General features: G+C 50.2%; 1 protein-coding gene across 1 annotated transcript in view; it reads right to left on the minus strand.

The window, feature by feature from the left end:
- The window catches only part of LOC119398775 (phospholipase A1), a 63,851-nt gene that overhangs the window by 20,732 nt on the left and 19,982 nt on the right, over positions 1-23,137 (minus strand). Inside the window, exons 5-6 of the mRNA XM_037665595.2 lie at positions 13,719-14,018; positions 332-575 (exon numbers count right to left, since the gene is read on the minus strand). Of these exons, the coding sequence (XP_037521523.1) occupies positions 332-575; positions 13,719-14,018 (544 nt within the window). The remainder of the gene's footprint in view (positions 1-331; positions 576-13,718; positions 14,019-23,137) is intronic.

Below are 23,137 nucleotides of genomic sequence, written 5' to 3' on the forward strand. Positions count from 1 at the left end.
TAAGCAAATATAGTATGGGCACACTTGACAGCCCCCTTACATGAATAAGGGAGGGTACCTCCCCTCCCCCCCCCCCTTCCCCCCCACGCCTTCTGTGCTTCCCGCCTATGGGAGTCACATGTTGGTCTGTGGTCCATTCCATGGAGAAAAGAATGTCGCAGCAAGCGTGATACTGAGTAACAGCCACTGCACAGGCTGTAGGCAATGTGGTCCTCCGAACAGGAAACAGGGCTGTATAGTTAAGTGAACGAGCTCTACTGATGTGCAGTGCAAAATCTGAGTGAACAGGTCCTGCAATTTCAGTTATCAGGTTTAAGTTTTCATGATTCACCTGTTATGCGAGCAATTAGAGTGCCCGTATTTTTCTTGAGGTTTCTGCCGAAGAAACCGGACACCTGCGCGCCGAAGCTGTATCCAATGGCGTGTACGAGTGCTGCGCTCAGTGGGAACTCCTGAACGAGCCGCTGCATGACCAGCGCCAGCGTGCGCCCCACAGCCGCTGTGTTGGCCGCTGCATTTGCATACGTCGTGGCTGCCAATCCACTCCAATCGACAACGACAACGTTGCCATCCACCTGCAGCAAGAAGTAGGAATCAAAAAGAGCCACTCTCTTTCTGAGGCCACGTATTGTGGAAACATTCATTGACAGCTATTCATTTTCATGTGGTAACGGGGCTGGATGTGCCGTTGTAGTGCAAGACACCAGTGGACTGCATGATATTCATGCTAAGGTCGCGGGGTCGATCCCGGCCGCGGCGGTCGAATTTTCGATGAAGACGGATATTCTAGAGCCCCGCGTACTTAGATTTATGTGCACGTTGAAGAACACCAGGTGCTCGAAATTTCCGGAGCCCTCCAATTCGGCATGCCTGATAATCATAACGTGGTTTTGGCGCGTAAAACTAATATATTATTATTATTACTGCGAACGCACTCTAAAACTAGGTGGCAGTAAATCTGGAATCTAACAGGAAGGATGTCCGCGATGGGCGACGGCTTCCTGTGGTTCGGCCAAAGTTTGTGCACCTGCAAGAAATATTTGTAAGTTCATTGTGCGCCTATCCTGCAGTTCCACAGAGGCTATTTATTCTTTATATAGCTTAAACTACTGCTTAATTACTGGGTATACCTTGTGCGTTATTGGAAGATGCTCTTTTGCCCAGAAGTCATGTGTTTTAGTGCGAGCAAGGATAGTGGTTGTGGTTCTCTGTTTCGTGTTCACAGTTTCATAATATTACCGGTTCAGACTAAACATTCAAAGGAGCCTAAATGCCAACTTGATAAGTGTATCGAAGGACTTTTATTGTACACATGGCATGTGTATTATAATAGTCGTGCGCATGAGCAGTTGGGAGCAATCGATAAAAATAGAACAATGGACCGCACCACGCGAAGTTCTATATACTGTACGCTATGCGACGCAGCGCTTATCAGGAGGCGTTAGGGTGCAGTTCGAGTTTGCACCTGAAACATGCTGCCGCAGTCCACTCACGAAACTGGAGCAATATGTTTAACGATAACAGACATGACCCTGTATCAAAGTTTGCTTTAAATCGATGCGTCAACACAAGCTATATCTATGAGAACCCACGCCGAAACCGCTGAAACTGCGAATGGAAACAGCTGTGCTGTAAGCCCATGCTCGCCAGCGAGCAGAGGAAATAGTTTTCAGTAGCATCTGTTCCAATTTCTCGCCAGCAAATTGACAGTTTACATTGAGACGTAATGGCACATGTTGCATAGGAACAAGAGCGCTAACTCCTTGCAGCGCGAATGCGGACTGGGCTTTACAAGACGCATAGATCTAAGCAAACGTTGATAAAGCCACTCGTATGCTGTTTTTCAAAATGCCATATCATTCTCATAGGCTCCCTACTGGTATAATTCGAAATTCCCGAATGGCATGACGGCATAATTTAGTAATATAAACATAGTATAATTGTTGGGGTTTTACATCCCAAAACCACGATATGATTATGGGGGACGCCGTAATGGAGGGCTCCGGAAATTTCGACCATCTGGTGTTTGTTAACGTGCACTAAAATCTATGCACACAGGCCTCTGGCATTTCGCCTCCAGCATGATTTAGTAGCGCGCTCAAACTGCCATAGCGTCTCCTTTCCAGATCTGGTTCCCCAGAGCTTACATGCACATTGCAAGAAACGCCTGCGCTCCTACGTTCAACCACTGCGGTGCCTAGTCAAATGAAATGAACACACGTATATGAGTGGTGAATTTACAGGAAAAAATGCAGCATGGGCTGCTGAGTTCACGGCCCAGGGGAACTACGACATAAGAAAAACAAAACGGCACACGCAGAGCTTCGTGAGCGAAACCAGCTTATCTGATGGACAATAAGTCTAGGTTTTCAAAACCAGCTCAATTTTTAATGTTTGGTTGCTGCAGCCGTGGGATTTTTACACTTTTTTTATATACCAGTGATAATACCGTCACAGTTACAGAAGAATTATTCATTGCACCAGACTCATTCGTCACAAATGCTTGCTTTAACTATAGGCTTGCGTTAGTGCGGTAGTGGAAGCTATATGTGTCAGTGAACGTCTAACACCCTTATAAAAAAGGACAAGAGGTCAGCACACACGACAGCACGTTTGTGACACGTTCTCGTCAAATCTCGTTCTTTGTATTTAACGTTGTCAGGCGTTTACTGAAAGTAACAGCTGATCCAGCTGAAAGAAAAAGAAAAAAAAACATTAACTTATGACATATGAAGCGGTTTACTGTGGGGATTTTCACATTTTATGTTAGAAGAATAATGAATAATGAAGAATAATGAAGAGAAGTATCCGTCCACATTTTACATATGGCAAACCTCGTTCGAAGATTACGTATATTTGTCTTCTGCTCTTTTCGAGCGCTTAAGAAGGGCTAGCAGGTCGGGAGGAACTAAATTAATTGCGAAGAACGAATATGGCTCATTTCTTAGCATCGCCACAAGCTTTTAAAAGAAATATGTCAACCGCGTAATGCGATCTTCTGAATCATTTGAGCTAAATGGTTCTATAAAAGTGAACATTGGCGAAACAAGAATGCGGATTGGAAGGCCAAAGAAAAGAAATGGCGTAGGCCCAACCTTGCTTCAAAAAAAAAAAAAAAGTAGTAATAATAACACACACACATTTGTGCTTCTACAGAGGAGAGTTCGCTTAACATAATCTAGCAGCACTATTTTGCCCTCTGGTTTCACAAGTCTCGGATCGGATTTCCCACAGGTCTATACAGTAAGGCCTATAGTGGCAGATCTCCGAGAAGGTCTCTTTCCTCATCACGGTTAATTAACCCACGTTTCCTAGAACAGCTATTGCGTACAAACGAGTTTGAGAACACGGATTGCGAATGCTCATCCATAGTCCCAGGTTATAACTAGCTGACATCATTTAAACGCATGCTCTGTCTTACGCACGTGTAGATGGGAGGGCTGGGAAAAACGGGAAAGAACTCTAAAGAAAAAATTCTTTCTGTATTTTTCTTGAACATAAAAATACAATAAAAAGACTGCGGATTCCATTTGCCGTATAAAGTGAAGCATATTGTGGTAAATTATGTAAATGGTAGGTTGATGCCCCCTTTGGTGTGTTAACATTGTAGTGTGCACGTAACTCACAGGAGTACGGCCACTAGCGTGGGTTCGGACTTAGCGAGCCACAGGGCCGCGTCTGCCGTCGCCTCGCGTGAACTAGCGCGCCGCTGCACACGCACGTTCGAGCGCAACAAGGCGCCGAGCGTAGCGCGGCAAGTACACAGTACTGCTCTCGAGAACCGCAACACTTTTTTGCCTGCGGCAACACCACAAACGCAGTACAACGCCCGCTCCCAAAGGCGGCGGGAGAAGCAAAACAGGCTTAACCACGCCACGGGCGAAAGTACAACACAAAGGGTGCCGCTAGCACGTCTCCGCGGGCAAAAGGGCTCACGGCGACACGCCGCTGAAAGAAACGTTCCCTCGCGACTATGCTGCGAGCTCTCACGATCAGCGACCAAAACAGGGCCCGATCGCTCGAGCAAGGGCAAACTCCGCTCGCGTTGGCTTCGATAGATACGGTTTCGGCGTAGTAAGACCACGCGCGAATGCACCGCACCGCTCTTCAGCCTAGCGTTCGGAAAAGGACAACGTAAGGTAAGCGCTCGCCGCTGGCGCAAGGCACCGTTGGCGAACTCCGTCCGAGCGAGCCCAAACAAAGGAGCCGACGGACAGGAAAGAAAATGCGTGCTTACCCTACGAGGTCCACAGAGAGTCTGACCCGCCGCGCAAAACGTCTCGCGAGACGCGAGCACGCGAGACTCGAACGTGGCGCCACCGTCGCGATCCGGCGCCGGGGTGAGGGGGTTAACGTCACCCCCCGCTCGCCCAGCGCCGTAGGACGGCGGAGGAGGGGAGCGACATGATCGGACATGAGGATGGCAGAAATAGGCGAAAAACCCGCGCAATGGCAACGGGCAAGCCTCAATCCCCACATCCCCCTCTCCTAAATTTGCCCTTTACCGGTCTGCAAAGGCAGCCGGCGGTCACCCATGCAGTTAAAATAACACTGCCATGAGCAACCACTAGCCTCAGTCCAGCCTTGTAGCTGCTGCTAAAAAAGAAAGAATACATTATAATGCGAGAAAAATCAATAACAAAAGACAATACGCTTGAAACACATAATACAATAAAATGGCGCTGCGGAAGGGAGGTAATTAAGGAAATTAAGAAAAGTGTTCGTGGTGCTTGCGCGAAAGAGCGTCCACAGCGCGGCGGGGAGGCGGTGGCAGGAGGCTTCTTTGAAGTCCTCACACTGGGAACGGGCTCACCGATGGCGCGTCGCTCTTGACGTCTGTGGGTCCGACGACGCCGCTTCAGTGGTGGTGCGAAGGTCCCGAATTTTCGGCTGGAGACCAGAAGACCTCGCTGGGACAGCCGCCCCTTGTTTTGGAATCAATAAGGCCGACCCGAACTGGCTGCGAGGCGTCCTGAAGTCGGCAGAGAGCAGGCATACCTGCTATGTCGGCTGGCCTAGCGCAGGAGCCATAATGGAGAGGGCAGCCAGGCTTCTCGATGACGGCCGAGAGGTGGGCACCGCTGGTCTGTCCGGCGTCAGCGGGTCATTGACCCGAGTGTCCACGTAGATGAGGTGAAGTCACCACGCGCACTCTTTCCAGGGACGCACCAATGCACCATGCACGTACGCACGCACACACACACGTCACCGCAGCGCTTTCGCCGAGCGCGGCCCGAGTTCGCCGTCCAAGGCCACTGCGCCTCACTTTTCACGGTGTCATGTCGCCAACCGCGCGCGCTCGCGTGGGAAAGCGCAAAGCGTCCTTCGTTCCTTTCCCCCCGCAAAGCACCAATATTCACGAACCTTTCCTCAGGCACAAGAAAAAAACACGGAAAAAAAAGTAAAGAGAACAAAATGACACTCAATATGTGGCAAAACACAACCGAAAAAAACGTATTAAATACACATGAGTATTCAAATAAAACAAAAAAAAAAACTAGCAGCAAACAGGGCGGGCCGACTTCTTTACGAGCACTGGCCGTAAAGAAGCTAGCATACTGAGGCTAGAAAGTAACTGAGGGCCTTCGGTTGCGGAAAACAGAGCCCGCCGTCCGGCGCGAAATCACAAAGGTGACCGCTTCCTCAGATTATACCGATGCGGGGTCCGAATGCGGTCCGCCGCACCGGGTGTGCCCCGTTGCTTGCGCGAAGTGCCACAGGGGGCTGGCGCGAGCTCGTCAGACCGTGATGCAAAGGCTTTCAGGTCTGCGATATGGGCACGGCTGAGTTTTCCCGAAATGGGATCTTTCAGCAAGTACGCGAGTGGAGTCCAAGCTTTCTCCACTCGGTACGGACCAAGCCACTTAGGAGCGAGCGAGGCTGAGAACCCCTTACTCGCGTCGCTAAGGGCGTGGTTGCGCTTCAGGACAAGATCGCCCACCTCAAATGCTAGGTCGCGATGCTTGCGGTCATATTGGGCCTTCTGCTGAGCCCTAGACGACGCCAAACTTTGCCTTGCTTTAGAGAAAGCTCGACAAAGCCGGTCCCGAAGCTTTGACGCGTAAGCCGAACAGTCTGGCTGCGTCTCCTCGTCCCCGAGCTGGCATTGAATGACACTGGTCACCGGATTTGCCAACTCCCTTCCAAAATTTAAGAAGGCGGGCGAGAAACCAGTCGAGCGACTCTCGGATGTTCGAATGGCGAACGCGAGCTCGCTCAAATGGTCTGCCCAGTCCCTTTGACTTTCGGCAAAGGCCGCCAACATTGGTTTGAGCGTACGATTGACGCGCTCCGTCAAATTGGACTGGGGATGGTAGGGTGAAGTGGTGCAGTGATCAATTCCAAGGGAACGGCACGTGACACCAAACACCCGAGCGGTGAAATACGAAGCGTTGTCAGTGATGAGCCTTTCCGGAAAGCCGAACCGGCAAAACACTTCCTGCAGCTTCTCGAGCACCGCTCGCGCTGTCACCTTCCGAAGAGGGAACAATTCCACCCACTTCGAAAAGTGATCCACGACTACCATGAGGTGAATAAACCCCTGCTTACTTCTGGGAAAAGGTCTCATTAGATCGCAGGTGGCCACTTGCCACGGACGCTCACTGACAATCGGTTTCATCAGACCAGGTGGCTTGCCACCCCTAGACTTCACCGTTTGACAGACGTGGCAGGAACGGCAATAGCGATAAACGTCACGCTTCATGCCGGGCCAGGTCACCGTCTTGCTCAGTTTTGCGAAAACTTTGGAGCCACTCAGGTGACCGGCCATGGGTTCGTCGTGAGAGGATCGCAACAGTGCGGCTCTCAGACTTTTGGGCATAACCACCTTAAACGGATCAATGGACTCGTCATCGGTGGCTACGTATTTCAGCAGGAGCCCGTCATGGTCCAGCAAATATGAATCCGCGGGGGACTCAGCGACACACGCTGGTTCCAGCCCCCCTTCCGCGCCCGCTGCAGGGCAAGCAGCGTAACGGCGCTCCGTCTCCCTGAGACCGTCGCACATTTCGCGACAAAACGGATCACTTTGCTGAGCCTTCAGTAGCTCTTGTCTGCTGAAAGCGATTCCCATTCTCCCAAAGGGGAACCTGGTATCGCGCCCACTCAGGACCGCAGCAACCGCCGCTTGCGTCGGCGTCACGGGTTCGCTCTCGGCATCGTGGCCTTTGGAGAGCTCACCCGCTGGCCGGCTTCGCGGTGCGCTGTTTGCCTGGATAGCAGCCAGGGTTCGTCCGAATGCGGACTCGCCCCTTTCGCCAAACGGCGGCGAAGCCGCTGTTTCGCCCCCACCGCTTGCTTGTGCAAAGGCACCGCTAGCGGCTGTCGCACCGGAATCAAGGTTCTCGGCAGACAATGGGGCACGAGATAGCGCGTCAGCTACCACGTTGGTGCTCCCCTTTCGATACTGCACTGCAAAGTCATAGTGCTGTATCAAGAGAGCCCAGCGCGCCAGCCTGCCCGCAGGCTCACGGAGCCGCATCAGCCAGCTGAGCGCACTGTGATCCGTTTGCACCACGAATTTCGTCCCATCAAGGTAGACGTCAAATTTTCGCAGTGCAAACACGATGGCGAGGCACTCCTTTTCGGTAACGGAATAATTTTTCTCCGCGGGTACCAAGGAGCGGCTGGCAAAGGCCAACGGCTGCAACACGCCATCGTATTCCTGTAGCAGAACGGCTCCTAATCCCAGATCGCTCGCATCAGTCTGAACAACGAACGGTCTGGTCAGGTCGGGGAGTCTGAGCTGCGCTGTCTCCGCAATGGCGCTAGACAGTCGGCAAAACGCCTCTTGCTGCTCAGGCCCCCATCGCCAAACTGCAGACTTACCCAAGAGCTTGGTCAAGGGCGCCTGCAGTCGGGCACAGGACGGAATGAAGGAACGGTAAAAGTTAACTATCCCAAAAAGCGGCGAAGGCCACGTACGTCCTTGGGCACGGGGAAATCGAGGATTGCTCGAAGTTTCTCCCGATCCGGCTCAATGGAGCCTTCGCCCAGCGTAAACCCGAGTAACTGAATACGGGTCTGCGCTAATTGGGCTTTCGCGGGATTTAACGTCATCCCGGCAGCCCGCACCCTCTCGAGCACATCGGCAACATGGGCCAAGTGCTCTTCGAAGGTTCGTGAATAAATCACGATGTCGTCGAGGTAGCACAAGCAGTATGACCACTTTGCTTCCCCGAGGACGCGGTCCATGAGTCTTTGAAACGTCGCAGGAGCGTTGCAAAGACCAAAGGGCATACGAGTGAACTCGAACAACCCTCTGTGGGACGTGAAAGCAGTTTTGCACTGGTCACGCTCACCCATCCGGACCTGTAGGTAACCTTTCGAGGCGTCAAGCGTGGTAAAGTACCGTGCATCACCCAGGTTTCCTACGATGGAGCTTATCGTAGGGAGCGGATAGGCATCCTTACGAGTCACTCCGTTCAGACGGCGATAGTCGACGCACAGGCGATGACTGCCGTCTTTCTTAGGCACCAACACAATTGGAGATGCCCAGGAGCTAGACGAACGGCGAATAATGCCTGCCGATAGCATGTCGTCTAGCAAGCCGTCGATAATCTGCCTTTTGGCGAGACTGACGGGCCTGGGGTTACACTTCAAAGGAAGCGCGTCGCCAGTTTCGATCACGTGGCTGACAAAATCGGTGCAGCCCGGTTGATCGGTGAAGAGCTCGTCGTACTGCCGTAAAAGTGCCGACAGACGAGCCTTCTGTGTATCATCCAAATGAGTCGCACAGGCGATCAAAGGATGTGGTGCCTCTTCGTGTCGTGTCGGTCGATCCAAAAGGGGGTTTCGAGCCGACGAGCGCGTACTGCCGGACTATGACCCCGAAGTTTGCGCGCGACACGGTTCGTGCCGTCCCTCTCGTTCCCAAAGGGGACTGTGAGAGGAGGAATGTGTTGAGCAGGGGTATGACCCCGAACTCTCCGCGTGGCACGGTTCCGACGTTTCTGCAGCAAAGGCAACAGTAAGCGCCGGAGGGCTGATGAACGGCTTGAGTTGGGAAAAGGGCCCATCACGATAGCCGCCATTCGCAATGTCCACAACGATCCCGGTCTTCAAAAGAAAGTCCCGACCGAGAATCACAGGAACATTGAGCCCTGGGAGATGAACAAAACGCGCGCGTCTCATTCGATCTCCCCATCTGACAGTCAACCTTGCGGCGCCAGCCGAATGGGCCACGCCTGTCGCAAGAGTGAATGTCGTTCGGCAGTCCCGCAAGCGCACCGAATGCTTCTGCAAGTGGGACAATACCTGTTCGCCAAACAACGAAGCGCTAGCGCCCGTGTCCAGCAACGCCGAAAATTCACGGCCGGCAATAATGACCGGAATGAACGGCGCGTGCGTACCAGCAAGACAGCTTGCCCTGTACGCAGAGGGGATAAGCAAAGGTTGGGTCGCCCGTGCCTTCACGAACGACCCGCAAATCCGTTTCCCTGCCTCACAGGAGGCCTAGATCCGGTGCACTCCCTTGCTATGTGCCCTCTTTCACGGCAGCGAAAACAGCGCACTCCATCTCGGTCTCGTTCACGAGACGGAGCAGCCTCGAGCTGCTGTGATCGGCTCGCCACGTTATCAGAGGATACGTTACGACGAGCGTCACCCACACTGCGTTGGGTCGAATGGCGTCCCTTCGTGTGGGTTTCAGGTGGTGCAGCACAGGCTGCCCGCCTTTCGTGCGTGTAGGGATCAAGAGCGCGAGCGCTCAACTCCCACGCGCAGCCACTGGCAGCCGCAAAGGCAGCGCCGTGGGGCTGCTGTTGGGGCACGGCCCCTCGCCATGCGCAGCGCGGCTCAAGCGCCTCGCTGGCTGGCGGCGGCGGGCGATAGGCACGCGCGGCGAGAAGGTCACCTTGTATGCGCTTTGCCTCGGCGGCCAGCTCCTCCAAATCGCGGAAGCGACCGCCGCGCAGGTACGCCGAAAAGGTCGGATGTGCCTGCCGAATCACCCGTTCGACGCGTTCCTCGTTCGAGGCCCTGGGCTCAGCGATAGAAAAAAGGTCATCCATCGCGCGTACGTACTCCTGAAGCGACTCATCAGGAGCTTGTGTACGGAGCTCGAGCTCTCGCCGCATCCTACTTTCGTAGTCAGCGGCTAGGAATTCGCGCAGAAAGGCCGCGCGGAACTCCTCGAGGGTTGCTGCTCGGTAACCGGAAAGCCGATACCACCTCGCCGCCGTATCAGTCAGTGCAGCCGGGACGACGCGTCCGAGCACCTCCTGATCGTCCAAGCCCATTGCTCTCTGATAACGTGACAGAGAGTCAAGGTAGTCTCGGGCGCCGAGCAAATCCCCGTATCCGCTGTATGTTGGCACAGGCAACATAACAGCGGGGTGGGCACGTTTCGGAACGGCCGAAAGCGTTTGGACAGCTCCCGAGAGCGCTTGGATCATCTCGACGGCGTTTTGCAGCAGCGTCTGCGTCGCACCTGCTTCACAGGAAGCCGTTGGTGCGTTAGCGGTGCGGTCGAGCGAAGGTGAACAATCTCTCAGCTCGATCAGTGGAGCGGTTTCAAAAGGACTACCGCCCTGCGCGCCATTCCCAGAGCAAAAGAGGCTCCTAGCGGGATTTGCCTGCTGTCGAACATAATTGCCACTTGGGGCGGCTACCGTCGACAATACAGGCGCCTGCTCAGCGTGCGGTCGAACTGTCGGTTGCACGGCTGACGGCGGGCAAAAGTCGGCAAAGGCCAAGGCCTGCGCCCCGTCAATTCCACAGGGAACCGACTGAAAGCACTGTGCCGTCGAACTGCCACGCATTTCGAAGCGTACTGCAGCAGTCGAAGGCGCCTGAGCGCACCGTTCGGGTAGGGCAAAGGGCCCAGTCCGCAACGACGCACCATCTCCAAAGGGAGCTGGCAGGCGCTTTGTGTCGTCCCCACAGGGGGTTGCGACACGTATGGGTGCACAAAGGTGCCCCTCTACAGAGGCACTGGCCTCATTCTCGTGCAACGCGGCGTCCGCCAGAAAAGTCAACGGACAAAAATCCCGCGAAGCAGACATGTTGCGGCGAGCCCGAGACGCACAGGCGTACTGACTCGCTAAGAGCAGTCAAAAGCTTAATGAGCTTTTGATACCGCGTTGGGCGCCAGTGTAGTGACCCCGTAACTCACAGGAGTACGGCCACTAGCGTGGGTTCGGACTTAGCGAGCCACAGGGCCGCGTCTGCCGTCGCCTCGCGTGAACTAGCGCGCCGCTGCACACGCACGTTCGAGCGCAACAAGGCGCCGAGCGTAGCGCGGCAAGTACACAGTACTGCTCTCGAGAACCGCAACACTTTTTTGCCTGCGGCAACACCACAAACGCAGTACAACGCCCGCTCCCAAAGGCGGCGGGAGAAGCAAAACAGGCTTAACCACGCCACGGGCGAAAGTACAACACAAAGGGTGCCGCTAGCACGTCTCCGCGGGCAAAAGGGCTCACGGCGACACGCCGCTGAGAGAAACGTTCCCTCGCGACTATGCTGCGAGCTCTCACGATCAGCGACCAAAACAGGGCCCGATCGCTCGAGCAAGGGCAAACTCCGCTCGCGTTGGCTTCGATAGATACGGTTTCGGCGTAGTAAGACCACGCGCAAATGCACCGCACCGCTCTTCAGCCTAGCGTTCGGAAAAGGACAACGTAAGGTAAGCGCTCGCCGCTGGCGCAAGGCACCGTTGGCGAACTCCGTCCGAGCGAGCCCAAACAAAGGAGCCGACGGACAGGAAAGAAAATGCGTGCTTACCCTACGAGGTCCAGAGAGAGTCTGACCCGCCGCGCAAAACGTCTCGCGAGACGCGAGCACGCGAGACTCGAACGTGGCGCCACCGTCGCGATCCGGCGCCGGGGTGAGGGGGTTAACGTCACCCCCCGCTCGCCCAGCGCCATAGGACGGCGGAGGAGGGGAGCGACATGATCGGACATGAGGATGGCAGAAATAGGCGAAAAACCCGCGCAATGGCAACGGGCAAGCCTCAATCCCCACAACATACACGCGAAACCTTTTTTTAAATCAGTTTATGATATTTTCCCTATGTTAGGTGACGCACTGCATGACCTAACATAACCTTGACAATGCGCCATTTGTCGCGTAGAGCAGGGCTCTCCCTTTTAGAAATGAAAAAAAAGAAAAGAAAAATAAAAGCAGACCGACAGTGAAACATTTCTCTTGTTCATGATCCTTCGGAAGGAATAGATCACCCACAGATAACTTTTTTAAAATCGAAGATGAACTATTATACAAGCGGAGAAGAAAGCGAGGCAGTACTCATTTTCAGGAACACTCCTAGAACTACGCGTTCGCGCAGTTTAATTTACGCCACAAGTCATTCGTAGATGAGAAAGATTTAAGACCTTTGCTTCGCGATACTTTTTCGGCGCTGCCGAAAGGCTAGAACAATTTCAAGCAGCACGTGGAGCTCATAGAGCTTCAGTGCTTGACAGAAGCCAAATGAACGATCGGAAGCAGCATTTATATTGTTTTATGAAGTATCTGGATAAAAATGCTGAAATATATAGCTAAGAATACTTTCAAACTGACCCTTTGATCGCTGGCGTCTACGTCTGTGGGTAGACAGCTCGTCTTACGGCTCTGATCTAGAGTATAACCTTCTGTTTTCAGTGAATGAACGTAACAGCCTGTCATAAAGAATGTCGAGGATGGCGACGAATGCGATGACTCTAAACAAAGACAATATAAACTACCATTCCTGAGGCGGAATTGTTGTATTTGGTCATCCCTGATTATTAGTTGTGCAAATAGGCTTTTATGTTGTCGTTTTCCGACAGCAGGCTGACTGAGTGTATAACTCGAATTGACGCCCTCTACAGATCAACATTCCGAGGATGGTGCTTCAGAGTAATGATCTGATCGACAATATTTCAGATTCAAAAATCAAAGTTTTGCCGTCAGCAGCCTAATCACTGAGCAAGATTTCTGTGCAAATTAAATAATACTGGGCTCCTAAAAGAATGCCCTTCTAATGTGTTCTGTACTTACTGCGGTCCCTTACGTAAGTCGATAGGCTCTTACGTTCGTCGTGACGTACGTCGTTTGCCTCTCAGATGTGTGACGTATAGCTTTCGCCCTACTGAGCCAACAGCATGACACTGAGAAGGTAGAAAACACTGTGAAACCGCAGTGACGGCGTACAGGCAATGCACCAGCTTTCGCGCCCTAACAAAGAAAAAGGGCTGCTTTCATGGCTGGCAGATAAGAATTCTTACGAAGAGACTAATCCTTAATGAAAAAAAGAAAGAAAAAACGGTTTATTTGTTACGTAAATCAACATTACAACATATGCGTTGGAAACATATCCTTGTTTGGATTCTCAGGAGATGGTATCGCTATGCTGAAATGATTCCGGCTATTTTTCTTTTGATGCTCCGAAAACCACACCCCTCCCCCAACATAAAAAGACCGCTTGTTTTCATAATGCAGAAGAACTGACAGCTGAGTGAGATGATGATGATTTATACCGAATGCGCAAAAACAAGGTCAAGAGGAAGGAATAGACGACGTGAGCGCTACTCTCCACCAATTTATTTCTGAAAGAAATGCTTATACGCTTCTTTTCTGGCGCCACCCTGTTTTCATGCTCTTTTTCTCCCGCCTCCAAATCTGTGCGAATTTAGCATTTTTACTCGCACACAAACCGTTCCTGATTCGGCATTCTGTTTCACTCAGCTATATATGAAGCTCACATGCCCAGTTTTATGAGTAGTGTAAAATCTTCTCACCTCGTTAAGAAGAGCGTCCTTGATGGACTGCGCCCAGGGAGCGTATGCGGACTCCAGCCAACCATGCACCAAAATAAATAGTGGTTTCGCTCGGCTAAACTCCACCAGATACCGATAGCCTTCTGTTGGCTTCAGCTGGAAAATTGTTGGAATGTGCCGTTTATTTCTTGTGTAGAGGTGAAATTGAGGCTTGGAATAGTTCGGGTCGCTTGGCAAATTAGATGGGAGCGTCAGTCGGTCACGTAGAGAGAAGCAGCCAACATTAGCGTAGCAAATTTCACCCTTTGGTATTCCTCTTTCCTGGGAGAAAAAAAAAAGGAATTAAGGAAACAACAATAACACATAGACGGCAATCAAATTTAAGTTTCTTTCTGCGAGGTATCATATGAATACGTTCCGCGAGGTATCATATGAATACGTTCCGTGAATACCCGAACGCACTATCTTCCTGAACAGTCACAGAAACACCGAATCAACATGTCACCTAAATGAGCTAAGAAGAGTGAATCAATGCCACGCTGGCGACGCACAGCATTTCCCTGGATGATGGGTCGGAGTTGCTTAGTTGCGTAGGGAAGCTATTCGAAAAAATGATTCACAAACGCCTTGACTGGTTTCTGGAAACTAAGAAAATTTACCCGGAGGAAATGAATGGCTTCCGTCAAAATAGGTCTGCCATTGACAATGTCATTGCCTTGATCTCATCAGTTGAAGAAGAATTGGCTTGCGGAAACACACCTACTGCGTTATTTTTAGACATTAAGGCCGCATATGATTCCGTCTATCACAAAGCAATACTTGACGCTTTGGAAACCCTTGGTCTTGGAGGACGGCTTTACGCATGGATTGCAGATTATCTTCAAGGGCGCCAACTTTTCATGTGTACACCGGAGGGCCCCACAACGTTCCATGCCGTCGAAAAGGGAGTACCGCAAGGAGCTGTGTTGAGCCCGGTATTATTTAATCTAGTGCTTATCCATCTGAAAAGAAACCTGCGCCGTGGCGTCAGCATCACACTGTATGCGGACGATATCTGCATTTGGAGTGCGGCGCGTTCCCGAAGAAACACCCAACAACGTCTCCAGAGAGCGCTGGCAAACATATCGGCCTACCTAAATTCAAGAGGTTTCAAACTGTCCCCCGACAAAAGCGTTGCTATGGCTTTCTCGAGGAGAAGAATGGAAAAATACCCACTAGTGTTGGGTAGTCGCACCCTTCCATACGTGAAGACACAAAGGTTTCTTGGGGTGACGATTGATAGGAATCTCACATGGTCTCCTCAAGTGAAGAAACTGACTGAGAAGATTTCGTCGGCGTCGCACGTATTCCGATTTTTAGCCGGGTCACAGTGGGGCAGCAACTGCCGAACAATGGTGCTCCTTCAAAAGGCGTATACGTCGACGGGACCTTGCGTTATTACCTGCCCATCCTGCATAATATGTCTTATACAAGCAAGAGAAAACTTGAAGCGGCACGTAACATCTGTCTTCGAATATGTCTCGGCCTTCCAAAGGGATCGTCTCGAGTAGCAACTGTAGCAGAAGCCGGATGTCTGCCTCTTGAGGTGATAGCTTCGCAGGAGACACTTCGGATTCACCTCAGACACGTTCTTCACAACAAGAACCACTTTCTAAAGAATATTTATAAAGCCAGTGCTACATCTAATTTCAGGCAGGCCGTCGGAAGCATAGGCGCACGTATTACGATCCCTGCTCAGACGTCACCTATTATGCCAAAGAACATCCCACCCTGGACACTGTCACCACTAGAAATTGTGCCGTATATCCCCGGAATTAGTGAAAAAAGGAAAATGCCCCAAGCAGCAATTCATCAGATAGCGTTGGAGTATATGTATAAAGAATACGCAGCCGAAACGCACATATTCACAGATGGTTCTACAAGCCAACGTCGATCGTCATATGGAGTTTTTGTGCCCTCAACAGGAAAATCCCTCTCGTATCGTCTTGAGAGCGACATCTTCTACGTCAGCTGAGCTATATGGCATTGAAGAGGCTCTTAAGTTTATACTACGACAGCAACTGCCAAAAACATGGGTGATACTTACAGATTCTAAAGCAGCCCTACAAAGTATGTGGAACAGGCACAAGCATGGTAATCACCAAAGTGTAGCATCTGATATCGCCTATCTTCATCAGAAGGCTAAGATTGATGGACATTACATTAAGTTCCAATGGATACCTGGCCATGCTGGTATTTCAGGAAACGAAAAGGCGGACGAAGCAGCCCGAAATGGACTCCAGTACCGGAAATTCAGAAGAATATTTTTTACTAAAGTCGACGCCTCGAACATCGCAAAAAAATATGCCTATCAAGAAAATGACCGCCTCTGGAATCTGCCGCTCCAACAAGATAACTGTCTGCGTTGCATTGACCCAGAAGTGAGAGCGAAAATTTCCCCAACACTTCCTGGCCAACTTGAGACACTGTACTATCGTGTTCGACTGAACGTGGCATACACGAACAGTTATTTGTACCGCATAGGGCGCACCACTAGTCCCTGCTGTGATAACTGTGGCAGCATAGAGACAGTAGAGCACATATTACTGGATTGCTCCGCGTACCGCAATGAGAGAGCGGTGTTTGAGAGACAAATGGACATGATTTGTCACGATCAGTTAACGTTGCCCAACATATTAGGCCCAGTGCCCGGCCCTTCTAAACAGCGACGGGTTTTACAGTCCCTGTTTAATTACTTGTCAAACATTGGCCTAGTAGGAAAGCTTTAATGATTGCATGATTATTTCATACAGCAAAGGCTTCACTTACCTGACACACTCGTTGTAAATATTTCTATCAGGTTCACTCGCGCATTTCATTTTTTTTATATTCTTTCTTTTTATTATTATTTCCTTCCCTCTCTTCTTTAGTCTGTCGATCCCCTTCCCCATCCCTACACAGAGTAGCATGCCAGCGGTTATATACTGACGCCGGCAAAAATCTCTGTTTTTCCAATAAAGAGTCTCTCTCTCTCTCTCTCTCTCTCCCCCTGGATGATGAAAGTGGTCGCACGGAATGCTTAAGGCGTCTGATAATACACATACACCGGAGTCTACTGGGCGTGACGTCACTTGGGAAGCGAAAATCAGGATTAGACGACGACAACTTTCGAAACGTTGTTGAATTACCTTCATGTACGTACAGCGCGTACACTTACATGATCCTCAGGTGCGCGGAGTTCGCGAAGAGTCAGGCCGCTTTCTGCGAAGGTCAGCAGATTGAGCTGTGTGTTCTTTCATATGAAAAAATTCAACCAGCTCCGCTTCGCGGACACCGATGAAACAGCGAAGCTGGTGGCCTTCCCTTCCTCAGGCTAACGCACTTCTATGTTTTGCAAGTCTTTCAGATATGTTGCATCACTGCTCTTTATTAAACACTCTTTGTTAAGCTTTGAGGTGATAGTATAGCCACCACCTTCTATAACCACAAAGTATCACGTGGCAGTTGTGTGACTATGGTAACGCGCACGCCATTTGTTGGTCAAACTGTTACCTTCTTTCTTTTTATAGTGGAAGTTGTGTGTAGTGGGATTTACCCCATTTATGTGGCACATGCGCGTTTATTATTATGATAGTTTCCTGAGAGGGCGCACATATTTCTGTGGCACAATTGCTAAATTGAAGGCAATTAATTGTTGCCTTCATCTTTAGTGGACCAGTGGTGAGTTGTGAGATTTACCCAATATCTGTGGCGCACACCTGTTTACGATGCCCACAAGCGTTACCACGGATCCCTGACATAAAAGGCTCGACCAAGAACAACTTTGGTGTTAAAAAATCATGTGGTGAACAGGCAGCATCATTCAATCGTGCGCTTGTAGAAAAAAATTCGCCAGGTCCTACGCGTTGTGAGAATCGGTTTCATGCGAAGCAGTCAGCGAGTACTTCTATGCTGTACTTTATAGTATTGAGCCAAGCTTTACGAGGTGGATCGACGTGTGTTACAGCGAAAGCTGTTCTGAGATCACAACAAGGGCCGTTCTTGGCGCCGTAGTTGTCCGCCGCCGCCGGTGTCCGTAACCACGATCGCGCGAAGTAAAAAAAAAAACGGAAATAAGAAAAATATCCAGGATGGAACGCGGTTGGAACCTAGGCCCTCTGCGCGGGAGCTCAGTATTCTACCTCAGAGCCATGCCGGTGCTTGAAACTGCTTACAAAAAAGACCCTATACAAGCTTCATATCGGGAAGGAACTACATTAACATATGTAATGTAGTGACGCGAATTCTGTAGCCAGGCGTCACACAATGCGAATTGCGCAGCGAGTGGATTGTTGAATGCTTCCAACCCATTACGAAGGGCTCTGCCATAATTCTTCATCGTCATCAGCCACAGCATCAACAAAGTGCACATAATGTCTTACAGGTATTTAGCGGGTACCACAGTTCTCCGCAGATTGACGAAAAATTGAATAGTGGCTGCTTCCCTACTTCACAAAAATTATGATGATTTATAGCGTAGTGGGTTCCTCGCAAGTGCACTTCTATTGGTTGCCAAGGAAGCCCATGAGGCTCCCATAATCCATTTCCTCAGGGTCTCAATAAAGTTAATTCCTTTCTCTCTCTCTTTCTCACGTTAGCGTATGTTATAAAGCGTGGTGGGAAAGTTAAATAACCACCGGGCGTCACACAATGCGAAATCCAGTCCAAAAATGTGTAATTTGTTTATTGCTGAAATAAATTCTTCAGACGATTTTATTTAAGAAAAAAATTGTCTAAAATTTTTTTTCGTGACCGTAAAGTGACAAAAAATCATTTTTGTTGTTACATACACCTGGTTTATTCGTAGTAAAATCAAGCAAATTCCTGAAAAAAAAAAGCTTAACAGTTTTTTATAAATAAAAATTATGCATTGTATTAAACGTAGCTCACAGACATACAAAAATAAGCGCACCAGAGTACTTTTCCGGTTAAAAATGTTCGTGCTCTAACAAAACTTTTCAGCGTGTGATAGTCATTGAAGCATGGCTCGCCGCGCACGCTTTTCAGATGTCGCTCCGTGATAGTCATCGGAGTCTAAACTCGTCAAAAAATCCTCGTCTGACAAACTGAAATCCAATTAATCAGATTCTGATTCGGCACTTGGGGAATAGTCCGCATCGGAAGAATCGCTACTCGACTCACTGGCAGCAGAGCAAGCGGCGCGCGCTTCCATAGCGTAAGCGAACTGCGTCAGTGAGCGCGTGCAAGAAAACTCTATGGTTGTGCGCCCGTCCGGAAAGCAAAACGACTAAAAAAGCTGCAGTAATCCTTCGCCTTATCGCCAACAAGACGCAGATAGCTTTTCCGAGACCCCAAAAACAGGAAACGCAATCACGGCGGTGTAGTTTGTGTAATTTAGCGCCGCACGGAAACAGATGTATTCGCGCCCCGGTGTGCAATAAACGAGAGAGTAACAAACGGTCACCCTTTAAGAGATTAGAAACCAAACAGCCATCAGCTTTGCGGGCGCAAGAAGCGAAAACCACCCGAAGGATGAAATCGAAACCAGCCCGCCGCGTGCGCGCGTTCCGATGCGCAACTCAACGCCGCCGCGCCGCCTTGGAAATCAAAAAAAAAAAAAAAAAAAGACGGAGAGACATTGGCGCATTAAAAAAAATGCCACGTATTCCCGAAGCGTGGAAGCACAGGCCAAGCGAGAGAAATGATCGAAAAAGGCGCGCGTTTTAAAAATTAACGCTATGCCGTACATGTACGACGAAAACCCTTTGGTACCAGGAAGCTTCTGCCGTACATGTACCGCGAAAACCCTCAAGGGATTTCCAACCATTACAAAGGGCTTAGCTATAATTATTCATCGTCAGCAACCGTCGCATCAACAAAGTGCACATAATTCCTTACAGATGGTACCTCGCTTCTCCGCAGAATGACAAATAATGTCGTGGTGGGTGCTTCCCAACTTCACAAAAATTATGATTTGTGGCGTAGTAGGTACGCTGCTAGTGTACTTGTATTAGTAGCCACAATAGAGTTTACAAGGGGCTCTAGAAATGCCGCTCTTGCAGCTTTCGCTGTGACTGTGCTGCGCTTTCCGCGCAGGCGTGGCGGTTTTTGTAAGTGTAGTAGCTCTGTGCACATCGTGGGCTTACCACGCACGTCGACAACACTGGCGTTTAAAGGATCCTAAAAGAAAATGACTTTTAGGGGCTCCTTTTTCTTTGTTAGAGACAATATTAACGAGAACTAACAGACAATAATGCCAAAGAAAGGCGTTATTGTCTGTTAGTTCTAATTAATACGGCGTTTAAAGGGTAACTTTTGGGGCGACTTAATGTCAGCTCTCATGTTAGAGTACATACGTCAGTATTATCGAAACTAAGGGCACTTTATGGTGCAATCATGTGAATATCATACGTAACTTACTGTAATATATTCCTCCGGGGTCGAGCAATGCTTCAATATAGCTTGCTGAATCATAGGAATAAAATGTAATGTTTAGTAGACTGCTATAAAAGCGGAGCCAACACTGAAACCACAGACGTTAATATAATATGACGCCTGTATCGTAGGAGTACATATGTAGTGTTTAATGCTTTCTTGTAAAATTAGATAGCCAGCATCACAACCACTATTCACGTTGCACCGACATTACGCCTGCATAGGCTGTTTTTCCAAAGTAGTTTATAGACCTGGCGTGGCTCTGTGGTAGAACACCAGATTGTCACGCAGAATTCTTGGGTTCAATTCCTGCTGGGATCCTAATTTTTATTCTTTCCATTCATCGAGTCAACGCTGCCGATGTCAGTTTTTCTTAACGCTCTCGCATTTAAATTACCAGTGTCTGTTCTCGCCGTTCCTGGGTAGATATAAATTGTCACTCACCTACGGCGCATACCCGTACACCACGAGCCGTGGTAAACGGGTATGTGCCACACGTGTCTGGAGGAAAGGGTTTGACGACGTACGGGACAGGATTTTCTCGTTATTCATGTCATGACCTGACAGTCATATTGGTCAGATCCGCTTACCCTCCCATGCCAATATTGGTCTACACGAAGTTACGGAGGCGATCATGAGAACACCCAGACGTACGCGGCTTGATAGATAGATACGTAAATAGAAACTCTCAAAGGGCAAAAGGTTCGCTAAGAAATGCTTCGCATTTAATACTGAAGCGCATCACCAAGCGCAACATCAGTGACATCTACTCACGGTATGATCATTATGGCACTCAGTTACATCCTTGGGCTCAAAATAGATCACCTGCCACCTTTTCCAGCATTCCCACAAGCATGCGACTAGATTCAATGGATCGCTGTCCGGCCCATTCCCTGAACACGTACTTCCCTGTGACTGCCAACAGGCAGGCGCATGTTATGTGGCTGTAAACCGTTACGCAGCACGTACAGCATCACAACTGCTCGTATACACCGGAGTGTTACGACAATCCAGAATTTGAGGATTGGGACCCAAGACGCTGTGTCCCCAAGCTGCGTTGATTAGGCTGCTCTTGTGCTCGACGGAGCAGCAGCGTTTGAGAACTGCGTCAAACGCAAGCTGCGTTGGGTCAAATGCACTGGACGCCACACGTGGTGAAATTAAAATCATGCGAGAAGCGGGCCACACAGCGTCGTGACCCGCGCGGCGTCTGCGCAGTCTCGTGGCGACCCAAGAAGTGTTGGGGACCCACGCTAGTTTTCGATTTTTGGGCCTTGGGCCAACGCGAGCGCAAGAGCCCAAGAGTGGCTTGGGCTCTGCGCATGCGCCCTGGCGGTTCGCAAGCTCCTTGGGTCCCCAAGCTCCTTGGGGCCCCAATTCTTAATCTCTCTAATAGCGTAATCACCTTATTCTTTCAAAAATTGTTATTAGGCATTCTCACTTCTAAGGACGCCAAAGCCTAAGCATATCGAACACTATCTTCCAGCTGTCGCATGCAGGCCATCGAAACGTTTATTTTACAGGAGTCAACCAAGACACGCTACGCCATATCACACTGAATTCACGGTATTTTAACTTTCGCGCTCATTTAAATATTGATATACCTTCAGCAGTCAGCCTCCGTGTTCCTATAGATTAAATTTCTTTCTGTGACATGCAAGAACGACAAGAGCACTTTCTCTTTAGTCTTCAAGGGTGATATACAGAGCGCCCGTTTATCCGAGGTTGAAGCTTGCTGAATTGGCCAACTCAAGAAACGCTACTCTCGACTAGACCTGTGCGCCGCCGCCGCCACCTGTTTTTGCTCACGCCGCTCACGCTGCCAATTTAATTGCAGTTTGCATGATTACGTATGCAAGACAGTGAGCACTGGCGCAAAGGTCCTCCCCGATGTTCCGCGGCAGGTGCATGCGCCGTTTAATGTGACAACGGATCGAAGGCATAGACAAAGATGAGGACGGTTACCCTCTTGCTACCGGCTGGCAATAGCAAGCAATGAGTGATCGTCACATCGGGGAGGAGCAGCACCTGTGAACTTTGGCTATAAGGGCGCGTGCACGAACGCTGGAGCACGTGCTATCTCGGCAGACATCAGCTAACGGCTCGTATACCTTTCTACGCGCTTTGATGTCAGCGCTGCGCGCTGGGATAGCTGATACGACAAACTGCACGAAAACCGCTTCTCTCCCGGGAGCGGCTGTAATTCCATACACCAGTGATTTGTAGAGTTATGCGCGACCGGGCCAGAAAGAGTTAACTGCTAGCCTTAGTTCACATAATATTACGACATGTAATGCTGTCGCATTCACTGCTTCGCCATTGCGGTGAAACAGGATCTTTTTTAAAATTCAAGAGACGAAATTCTCTCCCCACCAACTCTTGAATGTGGGGGAGTGTAAATTGCATGGCCGTTTATAGTACATTATAGCAACGGGGAGAGAAGGGGAAGTGAGGGTGACGAGCGGGAGGGCAAAGCATAGCCTAGCCGTGTGTAGTATAGTACAGCAAAGGGATGGAAAAGGGAAGTGGAGGTGAGGATAAGTGATGTGAGGGGGAAGAAGAGGGAAAGGAGGAGAGGAGAGGGCGCCACTGCATCACAAGTGAACGTTTTCTTTGCCGCCATGGACGCCGAGAGAGCTGCAGATGGGAGAGTCTATTTACACCTCAACGGCTCGGGGTCACGTGACCCCAAGTTGTGACGTCACATATGGCGTCATTGGTTAAAGCGATCGGCTTCAACTGGCTATGTCTTATTGAGACTACCTCTTGTCAAGCGACTCTGAGGTCACGTGATAAAAAAAAAGGAAGGCGCGTTTTCTTGCCGTCATGGTTCGCGTGCACGAGTTCGTTATCTTCTGATCGTCATCCATGCTTCCACGCTGCGTGCCCTTGCGGATTAAAGAGCCCGGCGTAGGAAGCCCGCGTAATCGAAGTCACTCCACTGTGCCCCTCATGGACTTGTCATGTGTCGTTGCGTAGGTATGAGAGTAACGCGTGCTGTCGAGGGGAGTGCCAAGTGTGTTACG

The sequence above is a fragment of the Rhipicephalus sanguineus genome, chromosome 1 (genome assembly GCF_013339695.2).
Source record: "Rhipicephalus sanguineus isolate Rsan-2018 chromosome 1, BIME_Rsan_1.4, whole genome shotgun sequence".
NCBI classification, from domain to species: domain Eukaryota; kingdom Metazoa; phylum Arthropoda; class Arachnida; order Ixodida; family Ixodidae; genus Rhipicephalus; species Rhipicephalus sanguineus.